The sequence below is a fragment of the Oreochromis niloticus genome, linkage group LG22, assembly GCF_001858045.2.
Source record: "Oreochromis niloticus isolate F11D_XX linkage group LG22, O_niloticus_UMD_NMBU, whole genome shotgun sequence".
NCBI lineage: Eukaryota > Metazoa > Chordata > Actinopteri > Cichliformes > Cichlidae > Oreochromis > Oreochromis niloticus.
In genome coordinates, this window is record NC_031985.2 from 7,517,977 (window position 1) to 7,536,786 (window position 18,810).

Consider the following 18,810-nt stretch of genomic DNA (forward strand, 5'->3'; position numbering starts at 1 on the left):
AAATGTTTGCTCTTTGCGTGCTGTCAGAGCATTTAGTCTCAGATCAGAGCTGCAGCTGAAGGAATAAGGCTAAAACTAGCAACATCAAACAAGATCAGACTGTTATTTAAATGGAAATGCAATTGTAGTTATAGTTACTTTATCCTTTGATTAGTGATTCATGAAAATCAAATCCATGAAACTGATAAATTTTCCAACTGCCCATTATCATTTCACACACATTCATACAGCTTGTCTTATTACTACACATACTATACTTTTCCTTTTGAGATATAGATGGTCTGTTTGTTGCAGCTGTTTTGTTTTCTGCTGTTTAATCTGTCCATGTTTTCTAATGTTATAGTTTAATCCTCCGTGTTAAATATTCTAATCTGCTGCTAATAGACCTGTTCATGTTTGTTATTAGGTGAGTGGCAACAGTGAATTAGTTTTTTTTTTTTTTTTTTAAGTGTGATAGTGATTTTTAAACTAGCACAGGATACAATAAAAATATGGATGTATTTATACAGTAGAATATGTAGATTTTTTTTAGGTTTGTTTCATTTCTAAGCAGATATTTCGGTGACTTTGGAAAAAGAGCAGCTGCAGAACAAATATGACAAACTGAGGAACAATTATAGCCAACTGCAAACCCAACTTCAAACTGAGAAACAATTACAGCCAACCGCAAGCCCAACTTTAAAGTAAGAAAGTTGTGCCTCATGTGCAAATACAGCAGTACTCAGAATTGTACCTTATACTTGTTTTTACTATTATTTTTTCCCTCTTAGGTCATGGAAGTCTACAACATTGAGTGAGTATATACAGTGTATCAGTTATAATATAGTATATTGCCAAAAGTATTGGTGGAATTCAGCTGTTCCAATCACTTTCATAGCCACAGGTGTATAAAATCAAACCCCTAGGCATGCAGAATGCTTCTTCCTACGTTTTTGAAAGAATGGGTTGATTCCATAAGCTCAATGAATTCCAGCCAGATTAGGAATGACAAACTCAGCCATGAAGAGGTAGGCCACATAAAATCACAGAGCAGGGACAGTAGATGCTCAGGCATATAGTGCGCAGAGGTCACAAACTTTCTAGAGAGATAATCAATACAGACTTTCAAACAGCATGTGTCCTTCACATTAGCTCAAGAACAGAGCTTCGTGGAATGGTTTTCTATTGTCGAGGAGCTGGATCCAAGCTGAACCTAATTCTTTTATTCTTCTACTGGACAGAGAAGACACAGACTCAGAGTGGTCAAAGTATTTATAATCATTTTATTCAATCATCTTCTGGAATAAAATGATTGGTTTCAGCAGTGTTATGGCCCGTCTAGGCATGGCCAGACCATAACATAAGGGGTGATCCATCCTCGTCCGACCCCAAGCAGCACATCACGCAATTAATACTTTTTGACAGTGATTTATTTACAATGAGTGAATTTAGAAACAAAGGAAGGGAGCGAATTATAACTTCGGGGTGAACCGTAGGCCAAAACAATAAACAAAAGGGAGCCTACCTCAGGGATAAATCAAACTTACCTATTCAAAAGAATTAAATCAAATGACAATAACTTACCTCCCTACCTAACAAAAACAGGAGAAAACTATAATCAAACAAAAAGGCGGTCCACCCCTACATGCTCCTACATTAAACAAACATTGCTAACAGAGAACACACGGTCTGCCGGTTGGGATGGGCTGAGAATGAATGAAATGGCAATCCCTGGCGGTGTCTTCTTATGCGCTGCCTCCCGGTCATTAGCCAATCGGTATGATCCGTCCACCCTGGATGCACCAATGATGGAGAAGCACCTGCACACTCAGATTTACATAATAAAATTACGACAACAGTCGTAACACCCCCTTTCCCAAGAATTAACATTACCCCCAAAATGTTTATTTCATGGAGAAAGTTCTCTAGATAAAGTATCAGCCAACACATTCTCTTTCCCCTTCTTGTAACTGATCTCCAAGTTAAAATCTTGCAGCAACAAGGACCAGCGCATAAGTCTTTGGTTGAAGTTGCGCACTTGGGAAAGAAACACTAGTGGGTTGTGATCAGTAAACACCTGCACAGGCAGCACACTTGACCTGACATAGACCTCAAAGTGCTGTAAAACAAGGAGTAAGGGAAGAGCCTCTTTTTCAATTGTGCCATAATGGGTCTGGTGTCTGTTAAACTTTTTTGAAAAGTAACAGACGGGATGATCTACACCTTGACCATCTTCCTGTAAAAGAACAGCGCCTGCACTACACGAGCTGGCATCAACTTCTAGTTTAAAAGGGCACTCAAAATTTGACGCAGGTAGCACTGGTGCACTGCACAACAATGCTTTGGCAGACTCGAATGCCACCTGACACGCTGGAGACCAAATAAAATGCTTTGAAGGGCTAACAAGATCAGTTAGGGGACTAACCACATCAGAAAATTCTTTGCAAAACCCTCGATAAAAACCGGCCATTCCTAAAAAACAACGCAGAGCTCTTTTTGTCTGCGGGACAGGAAAATCAACAATGGCCTGTACTTTTGCAGCAACAGGGCACACTTGCCCCTGTCCGACCTGTTTCCCTAAATAAGTAATGGTGGCTTTACCAAACTCACACTTAGAGAGATTTAATGTGAGAGAAGATTCACAAAAACGTCTGAACACCTCAGAGAGCATTTCCAGATGTTCTGACCACGTCGGAGAATAAATGACAATGTCATCCAAGTAAGCCTCACAGTTTTTCACTCCAAACAATACCTTCTGCATCAGACGTTGAAACGTTGCAGGTGCGTTTCGCAACCCGAAGGGCATTACAGTATATTGGAGGAAATGATCTGGAGTTACAAAAGCAAAGACTTCAGAAGCTCTGGGTGTGAACAAAGAGAAACTTGTAAATAACTCATGAAAGAATAAAGTTACATTGAAACCAAGCACACCATTGTTTTTCTTGTGACATTACCAATAAGTTTGATGTGTCACATGGCCCTCTTCCTATTGAAAAAACAAAAGTTGTATCCAAGATGGCCGACTTCTAAATGGCCACCATGGTCACCACCCATCTTGAGGAGTTTGCCCCCTCACATACACTAATGTGCCACAAACAGGACTTTAATATCACCAACCATTCCCATGTTATTACGGTGTATCCATATAAATGGCCCACCCTGTACATATATTTTGCCAGGAACACCAGAATCTCAGGTTAAAGCTCACAAAAATATGTCAACAACCACCAAACGGCAAGTAAGAGCAGATAAACAGTTTCCACACAAAGACGTAAACACAGAGGGGGGATCCAATGCATCAGAATCAGCTTTCTCTTTCTTGACTTTCTCACTTTTTTGAGAAAGCATTTTGAGCTGCAGGTTTTGTCTCTCTCCAACCAAATTTCACTGAACCAGCAGCAAAAAAAGATCCAAATTAAGGGCCATCGTAGCTCAAGAGTTGGCGGCTTGTTTTGTAAATGGAAGGTTGCCGGTTCGAGCCAGTATGTGAATGTGTGGATGACAGATTGTAGCGTGAAGCGCTTTGGGGTCCTTAGGGACTAAGTAAAGCGCTATACAAATACAGGCCATTTACCATTACGCTTCACATTTGATAAATATCGTCATCTTCTCTTACTCCTGCATCCACCATGATAAAAATCACACTTCATGCACAGCTCTCTCTCTTTCTCTGTACTTCAAGAACAGTTTCCCATCTCAGATCTCAATTTTTGCGTTATTCATTCGCTTGTTTACTGCGATGTTGGCTGCTGCCTTTTTTTTTCTTTACTTAAATGACCTCGGATATACTGAAGAAATGTAAACTTTTTTAAAATTATGCAAAATTGCAGAATATTACAGAATATTTTTAAGGTTATCTGCTACAAAAAGCCAGGCCAGGAAAATCTCCTTCATGTTCTTTGTTTTATCCTCAGTTACTTTGACACAAAGGCATCTGCTGTGACGCTCACACCTCTGATGAAGTCTCGCATGTATCAGTACTGAAAAATGATCAGAATTATAATATTTCTGGCTGTCTGAGGCAAAATTGAATTGAATTGGAACCTTGGGAATAGGAATCGAATGGATTATAGAAATCAATGATGATACCCAGCCCTAGTGAGTAGCCTAGGCCCAGCAGAAGTGGATGTCGCTGTGGGTAATAAGAAAAGATGAAAAGAACGATTGATAACTTTTTCATTAATTTAAGGCAGGGGTCGGCAACCCGCGGCTCCGGAGCCGCATGCGGCTCTTTAGTCCTTATACTGCGGCTCCGCGTGGTTTGGGAAAATAAATTAGAAGTATTTAGCTGAAGTGTATTTTATTTATGTTAGTTCTTTTTAACTCGTAGTTCTAAATTGGAAGATTATTGTGATATTGAAATATAAAAATAAAATTATATTCTATTATTTTTTCATCGCTCAAAATAAGCGTCACACTCGCGGAAGCCGGTATACCCGCCGAAACGCCGTGCATTTATCGAGACTTTCAACCCCAGGTAGGCCAATTACGGATCTTCGGATCCACATTATGTCAGCAGCTGTTCTCCACCGTGAACTATGTTAAAGACAAACACCGTGAGTAAACTGACTTCGTATATCCCCGATTTGAGGACTCTGTGCGCAGAGGTTCAGGAGCAGAAGTCCCATTGTAAACAAATCACGGCAGACCCGACGATGTTTCCATGAGCATGCTTTTGAGCATCTCTTTATTGAGCACTTTTCACACACGGTTGCTGTACGCATACAGCCGGCTGTAGCTTTTCAGCTCACAGCCCGACATACACCACCAACAACACAACAGCATAGATAGCGCAGACGTAAAGGCGGCGAGGCGTGATTGCGGGTGTCGCTCAGGTGCGTCCGCCTCCCCTGCAGCGGCGCTGCAAACCACGCCCCGCCGCACGCATTAACCAGGTAAATTACATATTTAGGCAGAATTTTGCAAATATCTATTTTTCATTTTTCAGCAGCATAGTGCTTTTTTCCAATTATTTTTTAAGAGTCAGGTCAAGGCTCCAACAGCCCAAAGGCGATATAAGGGTGGCAGCTGACAACAGTTTTTGTTTGCTACATGGATCATTTTAGTTCAGCTGGGTGTCTTTCCTTTTGTTATATTTCTTTAAGAGTTCAAAATGTGTTAATTACGTAAATAAAATTTAATTTTCTCTGTAGCACTTCATGGATTTCATAAGCAGCACACCTTAGTTGTTCACACAAAGCATAAAGATAAAAAACAATATATACAGTGTTATCTTCATTTTAGATGTCAAAAAGTATTTGCGGCTCCCAGTGTTTTCTTTTGCGTGGAAACCGGGTCCAAATGGCTCTTTGGGTGTAAAAGGTTGCAGACCCCTGATTTAAGGCCTGATTCGTCTGAAATTCCTAGCCAGTGCTCTGACACAGTGTAACCAGAAAACACATGATATGCTGTGATAAATGCACTGTCCAAGTGTCCCCTCTCCCCACTGCCTTTCAGCGGCAGGCAGCAGCAAAGAGGTCGTCAGAGGAGGCCGATGTGATGATTAAGTTTAACATTGTCTACAATATTACCAAAGAGTGCCAATGCACTTTAAACACAAGCAGTTGTTCAGTAGCTTATCTTTCTGGTTGAAATGTTGACAAGAATGTTAGTTAATCATTTACAAATCAATATTGTCTGTATGGACAGCAATTTTCCCCCCAAAAGTACACATGTAAAACTGCAGCTGTAAGCGATGCGGTTTATCTTTTGCACTGGTGCGCCTAAGATGTTTGGCGCACCAGTGCAACCGTGGCAAAGAGTTAGTCTAGAGCCCTGGTAGATGCTCTGAAAGCACCCTGATTGAAAAAGAAGCACACATTTGGAGATGCTGTGCTGTTACTTAACATATTGCGAATTTTTTTTGTCTTTTCTTTGTGAAAAACAGAGAAGCCATAAACTCTTGCCATACTGATTTTATGTAAGTAATGCACACAGACATAATATGATATAAAAAAAACTGGCATGCTCTGTCTTTCTCTTGGATCCCAATTCTAAAATTCAGATTTTTTAAACTCTTATGAACAGTCATGAAAAATGGGTTTTCCCATGAAGAAGAAAACCAGATTAGAGCAGTTTTGATGATTTTTTTTGTTGTTTTTTGGACGTGTTTTTTATTTATTTTTTTTGGAGAGGGGGCAAAAACAGTACAGGTATATTACTACTACTACTAAACTACTAGTTTATCCTGCTGCAGAATCAACTAAAAGTTAAAAAACTGCTCTCACTTAATTTAAGGTAGTTTAAAAAGACTTAAATGCAGTTAAATGAGGCTGCAAATGTTTTGTCTGAATATTATTCTACCTTTTAATTCATTGACTGTACTTAACTGGTTGGATTTGTATGTTTATGTGCTATTAATTTATGCAACTTAAGTTACACAAGTTAAAACTTAAGATACAATACAAAACAAACAAAATCATAAATACAACTTCCATTCAGGCTACTCACAAAAACAATTAGTGCTACTAGCAAACGACTTGCTCCTTTTTGGGTGTAGAGTAGGCAAGAGGCCTGTACTGCAAGGAGCAGGATTTTGCCTTATCCAGGTACCTTCAGGGTTAAGCCTGGGTTTTTGTATTACGACAGGTCTTTACTTCTTACTGGGGTATATTGCCATGGTAATTTATGCTGTGAGTCTAATGTGTTTGGAAACAGGTCAAGTTTCAGATTAGAGATCAACGAGTATAAAAGCAACACCTGCTAAACAATCAAGTCTCCAAAAAATAGTGTCATCATTTCTGGAATATCCCTTGGACCTCTGGAAGGTCAGAATTTTTTTTTTTTTTTTGTATCCAAAGTCTTCCCTGATGCACATCAGTAAAAAATATTCTTTCTTAGACACAATTTTACTCTGAAGCCCTTCAACACACTGAGTCTGAAGTTGAAAACTAAAACTATAAGGAGGAGGTTATGTTCAGTTATGTTCACTTAAAAATCATCTGGAAGCATTTTCCAGTGATTCTTTTAATCATATCATATTTTAAGTCCATTATAGAATCTTAGTTCACGTGACACTATATTTTTTTCATATTGTAAAACATGCAGCAAATCAAACTGAGGTAAACCAACTGTATTATTTAAAGAAATACTCTGGTATTTGTAAACAGGTTAGTTTGCTGTACTGTGTGTGACTGGTACACAGTGGCTGTGGTTTCATGGTCAGAGTGAGTTGTAGCAGAGATTTATTTTTATTTTATTTTTATTTATTTATTTATTTCACACCTGGTACAACAGTTTCCACAGTTAGTTCTTTCAGACAAACCAAACACACTTTCTATCAGTAAAGAACTGCAACCTTGTGTGAAAAGGAGGAGGAAGAAGAAAATATTCTTATTAAACCCTGCCCCCTATCTACAATCCAACTTATATTGCCAGTGGGCACCAAAAATCAAGGAACAAACTAACATTAACATTTATCTCTGGTCCTAACTCAGACCAAACAACAAATTTACAGTCAGAATATACCACTCCACATAGTAACAAGGAGAAAAGATAAGTAAATAAAATAAATGAGGCAAAAAATTAATGGATCCTTTTTCAATTAACTCCAATTTTATTCACATTCTTCATATTGAGTTATCATTTTAGATTAATTTGAATTATATAATAAAAGATTTCTCAGATAAAGATAATGCTTAGATCCATTGACTGAATTCTGCCTTCATACCACCGTTATACTGTCTAGAAAACAGACAGTATGAACAGTGTACTATCAGTGTAGACGATGGAAATCAGTCAGGAGAACTCATGAAACATCTGCTGACATCTGGTTGAATTCAGTTGTGTACATAAACAAAGAATAGCAGGTCAGCTGACCACAGCCTGTACACTAAGAAAATCTACTGGAGCTCTCTATAGAAAATATTATGAGTTATGATTCTTTTCCCCACACTGAACCATTACAACCAATTTTAGGGATCCTCAAACTTGCTGAATCCACTTTAACCCCTGATTGTACACTTTTTCCTGTTTAGAGGCAAAGTCACTCTCTACATTCTCCCTGTAAGCAACAGAAAATACATATATAGTTTTTATTTTCCTTCTTTTTCTTCTGATTCAGGCTGTGTATAATTAGAATTTTAAAATTAGATTAAAGTTTGTATTCCTATTTATTGATATTATTTTTTCATTATGTTAATATAACACTGGTTCAGTTAGCTTTGCACAAAAATTAGAAACATCCTCCAAAGAGCTACTTTTTACTTTCTTACTTTCAACACATTTCAGAGCCTGTACTTTTTAACTTGTACTTGAGTAAAGAAGTTGAATCAGTGCTTCAACATTTACTGGAGTATTTTTTTAACAGTAATATTTGTATTTCTTCTTCTTTTTTTCCTTTTTTTCTGCCTGTCCCATTTGGATCTTTAGCCATCAGAATTGTTGTCTTAGGGCCAAGAGAGATGCCAAGCAGATTTACTTTACCAAGTGGATCATCATGGCCTCGCCATATTGGTTCATTTGATTGACCTTTATTATAATTATGTATTTATTTTATTTTATTTTCGGTTGTTACAGACGGGACAGACATGGAGAAAGGGAGAAAGAATGAAAGAAAGAGAGGGAGAGAAAGAAAAATAGAGGGGAGAAGAGATGGGGAGAAAGGGGGGAAGAAAGAAAGAAAAACAAAACACCTGGATCACCTGTATGGAGAGAAAAAAACAGAAGAGATAACAAACAAAAAAGAGCAACATAATAAATACAACACCATCACAATAAACTAGCTAGCAGTAGATAACAGTAGATACTAAATATTAAATGTTATTGTGCAGTACACAAGATCGACAGCGCACCATGTGCTTTGAGGTAGCAGCCAAGAAAGTGTACACCTGTGAGCATGAACGCGCTTGTTTTTAAAAGGTTCCTACATGTAATGATCTGTTAGAGGGTGTGGGGAGCCACAGCCCCGTCCACCCGTTGTATTTCTTCTTAAGTAGAGAATTTTGTACTTTTGCTAATTCTTACTAAGCTTAGGGGTAAGAATAGCTGAGGAAAAACAATTTGATAAATAGACTGTGTGCAACCAGAGTTTGGAGTCCAACAGCATGTAAGAACCCCATCCTCAAAATGTAGTCAAAACCTTTTTTTATTTTGTTACATAAGACCAACAGGATGACAAGCTTTCATCATTTTTCTGATTTTCTATGACCTTTTTTGTTCTCATAGAAGCTCTATTGAGACAAGTGCAGTTTTACAGTCTGGTGTTTTTTTTGCTGGATCTGCATCTATTATCACTGTCATTAAGATTCACCAAGTATTTACCAAGTGTTTACTTACCTGCACATGCCAAAATACACACAAGCAAGAAGAATTAAAAACATGAAATCTGTCTTTGAATCATGTGTCTGACTTTAAGTGATGTGTCCTGTCGATTGGGCCAAATTTGGAAGGAGCTGTTACTTTAAATCCACTGAAATGAAAACTTGGCCTGAGAGCAGGAAAGACTGTCAGTCCAGAGGAGCTGATCTGGTGATCATAAACAACAAAGAGGAACAGGTGGGTGTGTTTGTTTGATGCAACTGCCAGAGGTTCTGTGTTTTTGACCATCTATTGATCTATCTATTCTATAAAAGACAAGAGAAGAATGAAAATGTTTCATCTCATTTAGTTTTTCTTTCAGACAAATTCACAACATGATATTACTACAACAGAAGTACTGAATTACGACTGGCCGAAATATTTATGTCTGTTTTCAATTAGGAATTTATTGAACTGAATATGAAAGGAGACTCCTGGATTGGTCTCGATACCAGTTATAAAGAGAAAACTGGCAATCATGAATGGGAATGGGTGGATGGATCCCTGCTGACAGAGGCGTGAGACATTTTCTTTTAAATTAAAACCAAAATGGTGTCAAAGTTATTATTTAATACCTCCATGTGTTGGAAGACAGAATGGCAATACATTACATCAGCAACCGAATATAATGAAAAGAGGAAACAGCTGAGAAAATAGTTTCAAACAGCAGGGAGTCAGCTCTTCCTTCTTTTTATTCTAAGATTTAAGAGCATGAAGATTTAATATTCATAAAATACTTGAAAACTGTGTTAATGTACGTGATGATTCTCAGAGAAAAGTCTAAAGCAGGTCAAGTGTGACAGAAATCTGGGAAATGCTTATAGAGAGTCATATTTATATGAATGTGACAATAGATATGATTTTAGTCTAGTTTAATATATATATTTTTTTTTTATCCAACAGGTTTTGGGCACCATACCAGCAGGATCCCAGTCATGGTTTTTCTGCAGTATGCTGTGAGATTAATGGAAAATGGACACGATCACATTCTTATGTATCTAAGACCTGGATCTGTGAGAAATGATTTTTGACTGATGACAGAGGAATGTAAAATTAAAATTTCTGAATAATCCAAGTAGTTCTCCAACTTCAATTAGACATCATCAGTGTTAAATTTCATAAAGGTTTGTCATCTGTTACTCATGTTTTTGTTCTACTGTGAGCTACTTCCTGTCTTTACCACAATGGATCATTTTCATGGTCATATTTTTGACTTGGTATTCTAATATTTTATTGCTTGATTAGTTTATTGATCATTTGTTTTGGGAAGAAATGGAGTTCTTTTCTAAAGATGCATGAAAGATTATCGCTGATTAATATGTATTTTAAGATTTCAAAACAGTTACATTATTAAAATGTTTTTAATTCTTCTTGTGTGTGTGTGTGTGTGTGTGTGTGTGTGTGTGTGTGTGTGTGTGTGTGTGTACAGTTGCAATAATGAAGGGTAATTATGGATTTTTCACTACCCAGTTTTCTCTAACGCTTAATTAGGGGTCATTGGGTACAAGTACTATACGTGAGCAATTAAATGTCTATGAACCCTTTAGACATGTTGTCCATAAAAACCTTTCAGAAATATATGGTGACAGGACAGTTTCAAGTCTTAGTGAATCCAACATTATGATCTTATTTTCTTTAACTATGGTCCCATTAGAATGAAAAAGGTTCATAAAGATACATATGTATTGAAGCAGATTTGCTCTGTTTCCATCTGTCTGATTAATTTCAAAAGCCTAATAATGATGGTTATTAATCTCTGTCTCTTCCACATTGTGTCTTTTCTCCTTTCTTGCTACTCTTACCTCAAACTGGTCATAACAGTTTGTCCTTTGCCAAAGTGCTTGCTCAAAGGGTATCATATGATTTTTTTATTTTTAGTTTTATCTTTAGTTTTCTCTGTATTATTATAGGGTCGTCGACTTAAAATGTAAAAAGCACTATAGATGGCTGTTATTTTTTATTGGCATTATATAAATAAAATTCAACTGATTTGAAAAAAAATGTATTGAATTTGATTCAACTGGCCTAATATGCACTGCTTTGATGGCGAAGAAGATTTCAACACACAAAATAAATTGTGTGCTGAGACTGTAGCTGCTGACACTAGTAAATAATAATGAAAAATAATTTAAAAAAACGCAAAAAAAAAAAAAAAAGCACAGACCTGGGGAAGAAATTCACATTCAAGTGATAAAATATTGATATGAAGTGTTTAGGAAGCTTTTAATTTTGAACATTTGTGTTGTGTGAAATGTGCAGCTGCTAATAAAGAAGGGGGGAGATTTCTCTGTGTATTTAGCAGGTGGAACTATGGTGGTTGGCCCCACACTTTCCAGAATTGTGTGATATTCTGGAGCATTTGTGGGCAAACAGTAAATATTATTTGGGGAAAATGAACAAAGGTTGTGACTCTTAAGTCTGATTTTAGACCATGTAAGCATCATTTATTAATTAAAGCCAGAATCAGTGACTGCAGGAGGGTGGGGTGGGGGGGAACACTACCAGGTATCATCCCTCTGGGGGTGATATTTTGTGTGTTGATGATTTAAAAGCAGGCCTGCAAGATTGGAAGTAAAAGCGCTATAAAATACTTTAATTGAGGTGAGCTTCTCTAGATTACAATGGGCTTCTGAGGAAATTCACCTACCTAGGACTCTGACCATATGAGATGGTAAGTCCTGTGTTTAAAAGGATTGTAGCGATTCAATCCATTTCAAAAGCAATAAGAATTGTTCTTATTTTTTTAATATTGCTGCCAGTGGATACTTACATTCGTGTGCTGGGGGAGCAGCACAGCAAAAAAAAAAAAAAAAAAAGACTCATCCAGGCTGGAAAGACTAACCATGCTGACTCTGTGGTCAGCATGAAGCAGGACACTGGTGATAGTGACAGAGAAGAGGACATTAAAGAAACTGTTGGACATTATGGACAATGCTGGACAACCTCTGCACACAGTCATAAACAACCAGAGGAGTCTGTTCAGCGACAGGTTGCTTCTCCCAAAGTCAAAAACCAGCAGACTTAAAAACTCCTTTGTCCCACACGCCATCAAACTGTTTAACTCCTCTCTGGAGGGGAGAGGGAGGGGAAACAGGAGGACAAAGGAGGGGGAAACAACTAAGCTGTAGTGCCCTTTTCCTCTGTGCCCTTTTTCTATATTCTGTTCTACTGTTAATATTGGAAGGAAAGGCAGGAGAGACACTTTAAAAGCCTGTTCTGCTTCTATGTGTCTTACAATTGAATTCATAACACATGATTAAACAGTACATATTGTAAATAAATTAGATAAATGTTATTTAAAAAAATGCCAACCATACAGTCAAATCTGGTGGAGTTTAAGTACCTTAATTTTCTTTTCTTTTTTTTTCTTTTTTTTGCCCGTCCCGTTTGGTACTTTTGCCATCAGAATTATTGTCTAAAGGCAAAGAAAGATGCCCAACGGATTTACTTTACCAAATGGACCATCCCAGCCTTGCCGTATTGGTCTATTTGATTCACCTTTGCTTTTATTGTATATTTTATTTTCATTTGCTGAACATGGGACAGACTTGACTGTGGAAAAAAAAAAGGGAGAAAAAAGAGGGAAAGAAAAACAGCGGGGAAGAGGGACGGTGATAAGGGGCAAAAACCAACAAAACAAACAGACAACAAATACATATATCAATCACCTGGATCACCTGTTGAGAAAGAAAAAAGAGAAAACAAGCAAAGAAAAAGAGAGCAATATAATAAACAACATCATTGCGATGATCTATGTGAATATAACAGTAAATACTAAATTTTAAATATTATTGTACAGCACGTAAGATTGACAGTGCACAGTGTGCTTTGAGGTAGGAGCCAAAGAAGACCAACAGAGGGGCAACCGCGCCACTATCCCAGAAAGAGCTGAGGAGAGTCCCAGATGAGGGGTCACTCAGCAGCCGCGGAGCAGAAGCCGGGGGGGGGGTTGCAGTGACGTGCCCGTGAGCTCCGCCAGCAGCCAGTTGTGCCAGTGTGACCGAGCCCCAGGCCGAGAGGCTGAGGGCACCCCACCCCGAAGTGGCCCGAGCGAGCCCCAGGCTCCAGGCCCCGACAAGCAGCCACCAGGAGTGAGCCGGTGTGTACCTGGACGCCCATCCCCGGACACAAAGAACCACCAATGCACCGATGTCTGAGGGCGTCTGCCACTGGCAGGGGGAGTGGTGGGGGGAGATAGACCTCCATACCTTGGAGGGCCTGAGATGTCCCCAGAGAGGTGGCGTCTGATACCCGACCTGACACATAGACACAAACCAACAGGCACACACAGATACAAACATCCATTCCCACCTTCATGCTCTCATATGCAAATACTCAACACTCACCCAACGTGGAGACAGACATAAAGAGACGCTGTACACACAATCACACTCCCCAAGCGTACTCTAAGTTCCAGGTCTAGGTACCCTTGCCCCTGGAGGGGGAAACTGCACCCAGACCCAGTACCTTAATTTTCAACTTCTGTTCAGGAACCTCAAGAGAATCCCAGTAACAGACTGAAACTGAACCAGTGACCTTGTGCATGTAATTCAAATGTGTAAACCACAAACTACACCAGAAATTCAGTATGAAACTCTCTTCATTTAAACAATTCCAGCATTTAAAAGTTATTTAACTGAACTTTTAATCATTTCAAATGTTGTTAGATTCATCCATCTGTTTTCTTACCCAGTTGTCCAGCTTAGGAGGCAGGGTACAGGTCACCAGTCCAGCACAGTGAGATGGACAACCCCACACTCTCACAGCTACACCTATGACTAACTCCCCAGTTAACCTACATAGGTTAACTGGGGAGTTAACCCAGTTAACCTACATAGGTTAACTGGGTTAACTCCCCAGTTAACCCAGTAACTAACCTACATAGGTTAACTGGTGATTTACTTAGGTTACCTGTGCAGACACAGGGGAAAAGGTGCAAGTTCCCCACAGAAAGGTCTACTGAGGGGGAACAGTGATAAGCAAACAGCACCTTGCTGCGTTTGGTGGTTTCAAAGCTAATGCAACTGACAAAAGTTTACTCTGAAAGCGTTTTGTTGTGTCACAAAGTCTCTACTTCCTCAGTGTTCTTACTTCATTGTAGCTGACTCAATAACTCTTTATACAGTGTTTGCATCACACATTTAAACTTCCAACAAATGCTAAAATACTTTTCTGGCACATTTAGATTTTGTAAAAGCTTGAAATGTAAAATGAAATAAGGTACCTCGATATATTTCTGTTTTCACCGCAAGCCTTCTTACTGGAGCTGGTAACTATTGCAAATAAATATGAAATGGTCCTGCATTTCCTGTCCTAATAAGTTTGCCATTTATTCAAGCCTGAAGTGGCCATATTTGGATAGAAGTATCCACATGTGGATACGTACATGTTTTTTTAAAGCACAACAGTTGTTATAAAGGAGACTAGTACATTTGGGATGATGAAACATAGGAAAATGTTTTATGCACTTTGTCAGAAGAACCAAATGATGAAGTAGAAATGGACAAAGAGTGAAAATGGGGAGAGAGACAAAACAAAGAGAGGAAAAGAACAGCGAAACAACTTTGGTGTTGAAGGCAGAGTTAGCAGGATGTGGTGAACATCCTGCTTTGTTTGCATCATCTCCATGTTAAGTGTTTCACATTATTTTGAAGTAACATCTTGAAGTTCCTCGATATGCTCAGTTCATTGTAGCCCGACAGAGAAACACACAGGCAGTGCCTCTTGGTCAGACATCTTATCTCAACATGTCTTCAGAACTGGAAACTGCCCCACATTTTAGAGTGAAATACAGCAGTGGGGCCAATGAAAATGGAGAGAAAGAGAAAAGTGAGGTGAAGACGCAGCACCAGGAAGTTAACTTACCAGAAGGTGGTAAGTACAAACTAATGTTCAGGATTCGTGTGTTTGTATTTTTTGTTTTAAAACAACTTGGTCTTTAGTTTGACTAGAAGAACACATCATCTTGTTTTAGTTCCTATGACTATAACCACATGGTCACCTTATGGTAAATTTGTCATAACAGGTTAATTCAATTGAAAGAAAAAATGATGTTTAAAGTCTGTCAACGCTGCTTCATTAATGGTTTCTTTATAGATGGACAAACACAGAAGAAAAGAAGCTGTTTCAGAGCTTTTAAAGTGTGCCTGGGAGTGCTGTATCTTCTGATTCTCGCTGGAATCACGACACGCCGCGAGGAATTTTATTCCAATAAAGGCGGCAGTATTATTTCCACATTAGATATTTTTAAGCAACATTATTTGATGCTGCAAGTCTGCTATTGTTTCCTTCCTCTTCTGACTTCATATTTCCATTTAAAGCAACCACCCTACAGTGTTTCCCCATGTGTGTTACACTGCTTCTGCAATATGACCACTGCTGAGGGTTTTTCTTCTTCTTTAATTGACAATGTAACCAGAGTAGGCGTATCTTCTCTTTATATATCATCATAAACATTGTTTTACAGTCATTTTATTGTTGTAAGTGCACTAAAGAATGCTAAGCTAACCATCTTCCTCATCTGACTCCTGAAGCCTGTACCATAAAGCATTATTTGAGCTTAATGATATAACTTCAAGTTTAGTCTTAAGCTTTAGATCTTGCAAAGGTAGATCACTTCTTACTGGGGTACCACTTGGTTTGTTTGTGATTTGAAATCATTATATACTATGCAACTGCTTACTGACCAATCAGTTCACTGGGAAATAGTGTGACCATGCCTGATCAACATCTATTAGGATCTGTAGGTCCTTATATATTCAAAATGTTTGCTCTTTGCTTGCTCTCCGCAAACAAAAATTTCTGGCACAACTTCACCTGCTTCCAAGGTGCATGGAGAGGATGAAAGAATTCGCAAAGCAGAAACTCCAGCAACACTTGAGGGAAGATGAAAAACTTTAATGAGTGACCAACGCGTTTCGGCTTGTGGCCTTCATCAGGGTCATATTTTTGCTTGCTCTCACAGCATTTAGTCTCAGATTGGAGCTGCACCTGAAGGAATAAGGCTAAAACTAGCAACATCAAACAGACTGTTATTTAAATGGAAATGCATTGTAGTTATAGTCAGTTTATCCTGTGATTAGTGATTCATGAAAATCAAATCTGTGAAACTGATATATCTTCTAACTCACCATTATCATTCATACATCTCTTCTTAATACTACACATACTATACTTTTCCTTTTGAGATACAGATGGTCTGTTTGTGGCAGATGTTTTTTTCTGTTGTTTAATCTGTCCATATTTTCTAAAGTTGTAGTTTAATCCTCTATGTTAAATATTCTAATCTGCTGTTAACAGACCTGTCCATGTTTGTTATTAGTCATATGCTAATCAATGCTCTTAGTCACTTGCATACACATGCAGGTTAAAGGAGAGCGGTAACAGTGAATAACAAAATTAGTTTAGAAAAAAAATGTGTGATGCTGATTTTTACAATAAAAATATGGCTGTATTTATAAAGTAGAATATGTAGATGTTTTTAGTTTTTGCTTTGTTTTATTTCTAAGCAGATATTTCAGTCACTTTGGAAAAAGAGCAGCTGCAGAACAAATACAACAAACTGAGCAACAATTACAGCCAACTGCAAACCCAACTTTTAGGTAAGAAAGTTGTGCCTCATGTGCAAATATAGCAGTACTCAGAATTGTATTTTATACTTGTTTTATTAACTATTTTCCTCTTAGGTCATGGAAGTGAATGTATATCAGTTGTAATATACTATTACCAAAGTGTTCACTGAATTCAGGTGTTTCAATCACTTTCATAGCCACAGGTGTATAAAATCAAACCCCTAGGCATGCAGACTGCTTCTACAAACAGTTTTGAGAGAATGGGTCGCTTTCAGAAGCTCAGCGAATTCCATTGTGCTACCATGTTCAACAAGTCCATTTGAAATTTCCTTGCTACTTAATATTCCAGTCAGCTGTTAGTGGGATTATAACAAAGTGTAAGTAATTAGGAATGACAAACTCAGCCTTGAAGAGGTAGACCACATAAAATCACAGAGCAGGCACATAGTGCACAGAGGTCACCAACTTTCTGGAGAGGTAATCAATACAGACTTTCAAACTTCATGTGTCCTTTAGATTAGCTCAAGAACAGAGCTTTATGGAATGGTTTTCTATGGCCGAGAACCTGGATCCAAGTATTACATTACTAAGCACAATGCAAAAGATATTTTAGACAATTTTATGCTACCAACTTTGTTGGAACAGCTTAGGGATATCCATTCTTGTTAAAAGATGACAGCACCCAAAGCACACAGAGCAAAGTCTTTAAAAACATGGATGAGCAATTTTTGTGTGGAAGAATTTGACTGGCCTGCACAGAGTCCCGACCTTAACCTAAAAGAACACCGTTGGGGTTATTAAGAGTGGACACTGTGCGCCAAAAAAACAACAAACAAACCTCGAGCTGTTGTAGCTGCAAAGGGTGGGCCAAAATCATACTAGACCCCGTAGATTAAGAATGGGATATAATTCAAGTCCATATCCATGTGAAGGAAGACAAATGACTACTTTTGGCAGTATAGTGTATTAAAAAAGACAGCTGTAGTATGATATGTTGCAGTTGAAAACTCAAACAGATGGGGAGCAACTGTTAATTTGTTTTGTTTTATACAAAATGCCCTTCCTGACACAACCCCAAAAGGATTTGTGTCTCTTCCAAGAACTGAACCGGGGATCTTTTACTTATTAGGTGAAGATGTAAACCACTATACTATGGAGCACTTTAGTACTTTAGTTGTTTTTCCCCTTTTCTTCACAGTTTTTCTTAGTCTTCCTTAAACGACAAGCAGCCTGAGGAGTGTCCAGAAAATTATGTGGGCTTTGTAAATAATTGCACAACTTTCTGTTGAAAACCTGTGATTAGGTGAAATGGTATCCATCCAACATTTGATGGACCAGCTCTCATTTCTAGAAATCTTTTAACACACACACCCCTCCACCCCCCAAAAAATATGACTGTACAGAGTTGGGACCAGGAAGCCAGACTGCAGTCTTATATGTGTCTCTGCAGCTTACAACAGCCCTGTTCAAGTTTTATTGACCAAAACATTCATACATATGGTGCTTTTAACACAAAAGTACCGCACGGTGATTTTCTTTTCACATTACTGAATTATTCACAGGAGCTGTGTTACTTGCATGTTGTATTTTTTGTGCAATCACTTCATATTTTTGTAATATATCTCCAAAAGTTGAATCTGTTCATCTGGACGTAGCGTTTTGTGGGAGAAACGTTTCGTCACTCATCCAAGTGACTTCTTCAGTCTCAGCTGACTGCAGGTTTCCCCAAACCTTATAAACAGTACATTTGCATAATGACTGAAACCAGCCCACTGAAGGAACAATGGGCTGTGAGGTCAGTTCCTTAATCATAATTATGCAAATTCCCATGACCATTGATCAACAATCACTGACCAAAACCCACTGATCAAAGAACACTGATCAATGGCCATGAGTACCATTCACAGAGAGTTGGGGAATGGCTGCAATCACAGCGTTGTAAGATGGCGCAAGATGTACCCTT

General features: G+C 38.3%; 1 protein-coding gene across 5 annotated transcripts in view; it reads left to right on the forward strand.

Annotated features, from left to right (window-relative positions):
* The window catches only part of LOC102077190 (C-type lectin domain family 4 member M), a 42,828-nt gene that overhangs the window by 18,134 nt on the left and 5,884 nt on the right, over positions 1 to 18,810 (forward strand). Inside the window, exons 3-7 of one of the 5 annotated variants that reach the window (XM_019350729.1) lie at positions 554 to 683; positions 771 to 793; positions 9,335 to 9,474; positions 9,679 to 9,794; positions 10,180 to 10,351. In XM_019350729.1, coding sequence (XP_019206274.1) covers positions 554 to 683; positions 771 to 793; positions 9,335 to 9,474; positions 9,679 to 9,794; positions 10,180 to 10,300 — 530 coding nt within the window. In that variant the 3' untranslated portion in view covers positions 10,301 to 10,351. Of the gene's footprint in view, positions 1 to 553; positions 684 to 770; positions 794 to 9,334; positions 9,475 to 9,678; positions 9,795 to 10,179; positions 10,352 to 14,861; positions 15,151 to 15,372; positions 15,469 to 16,784; positions 16,878 to 18,810 lie in introns of those variants that run through there. The other 4 variants (XM_025902455.1, XM_025902457.1, XM_025902458.1 and 1 more) reach the window with 4 other exon arrangements.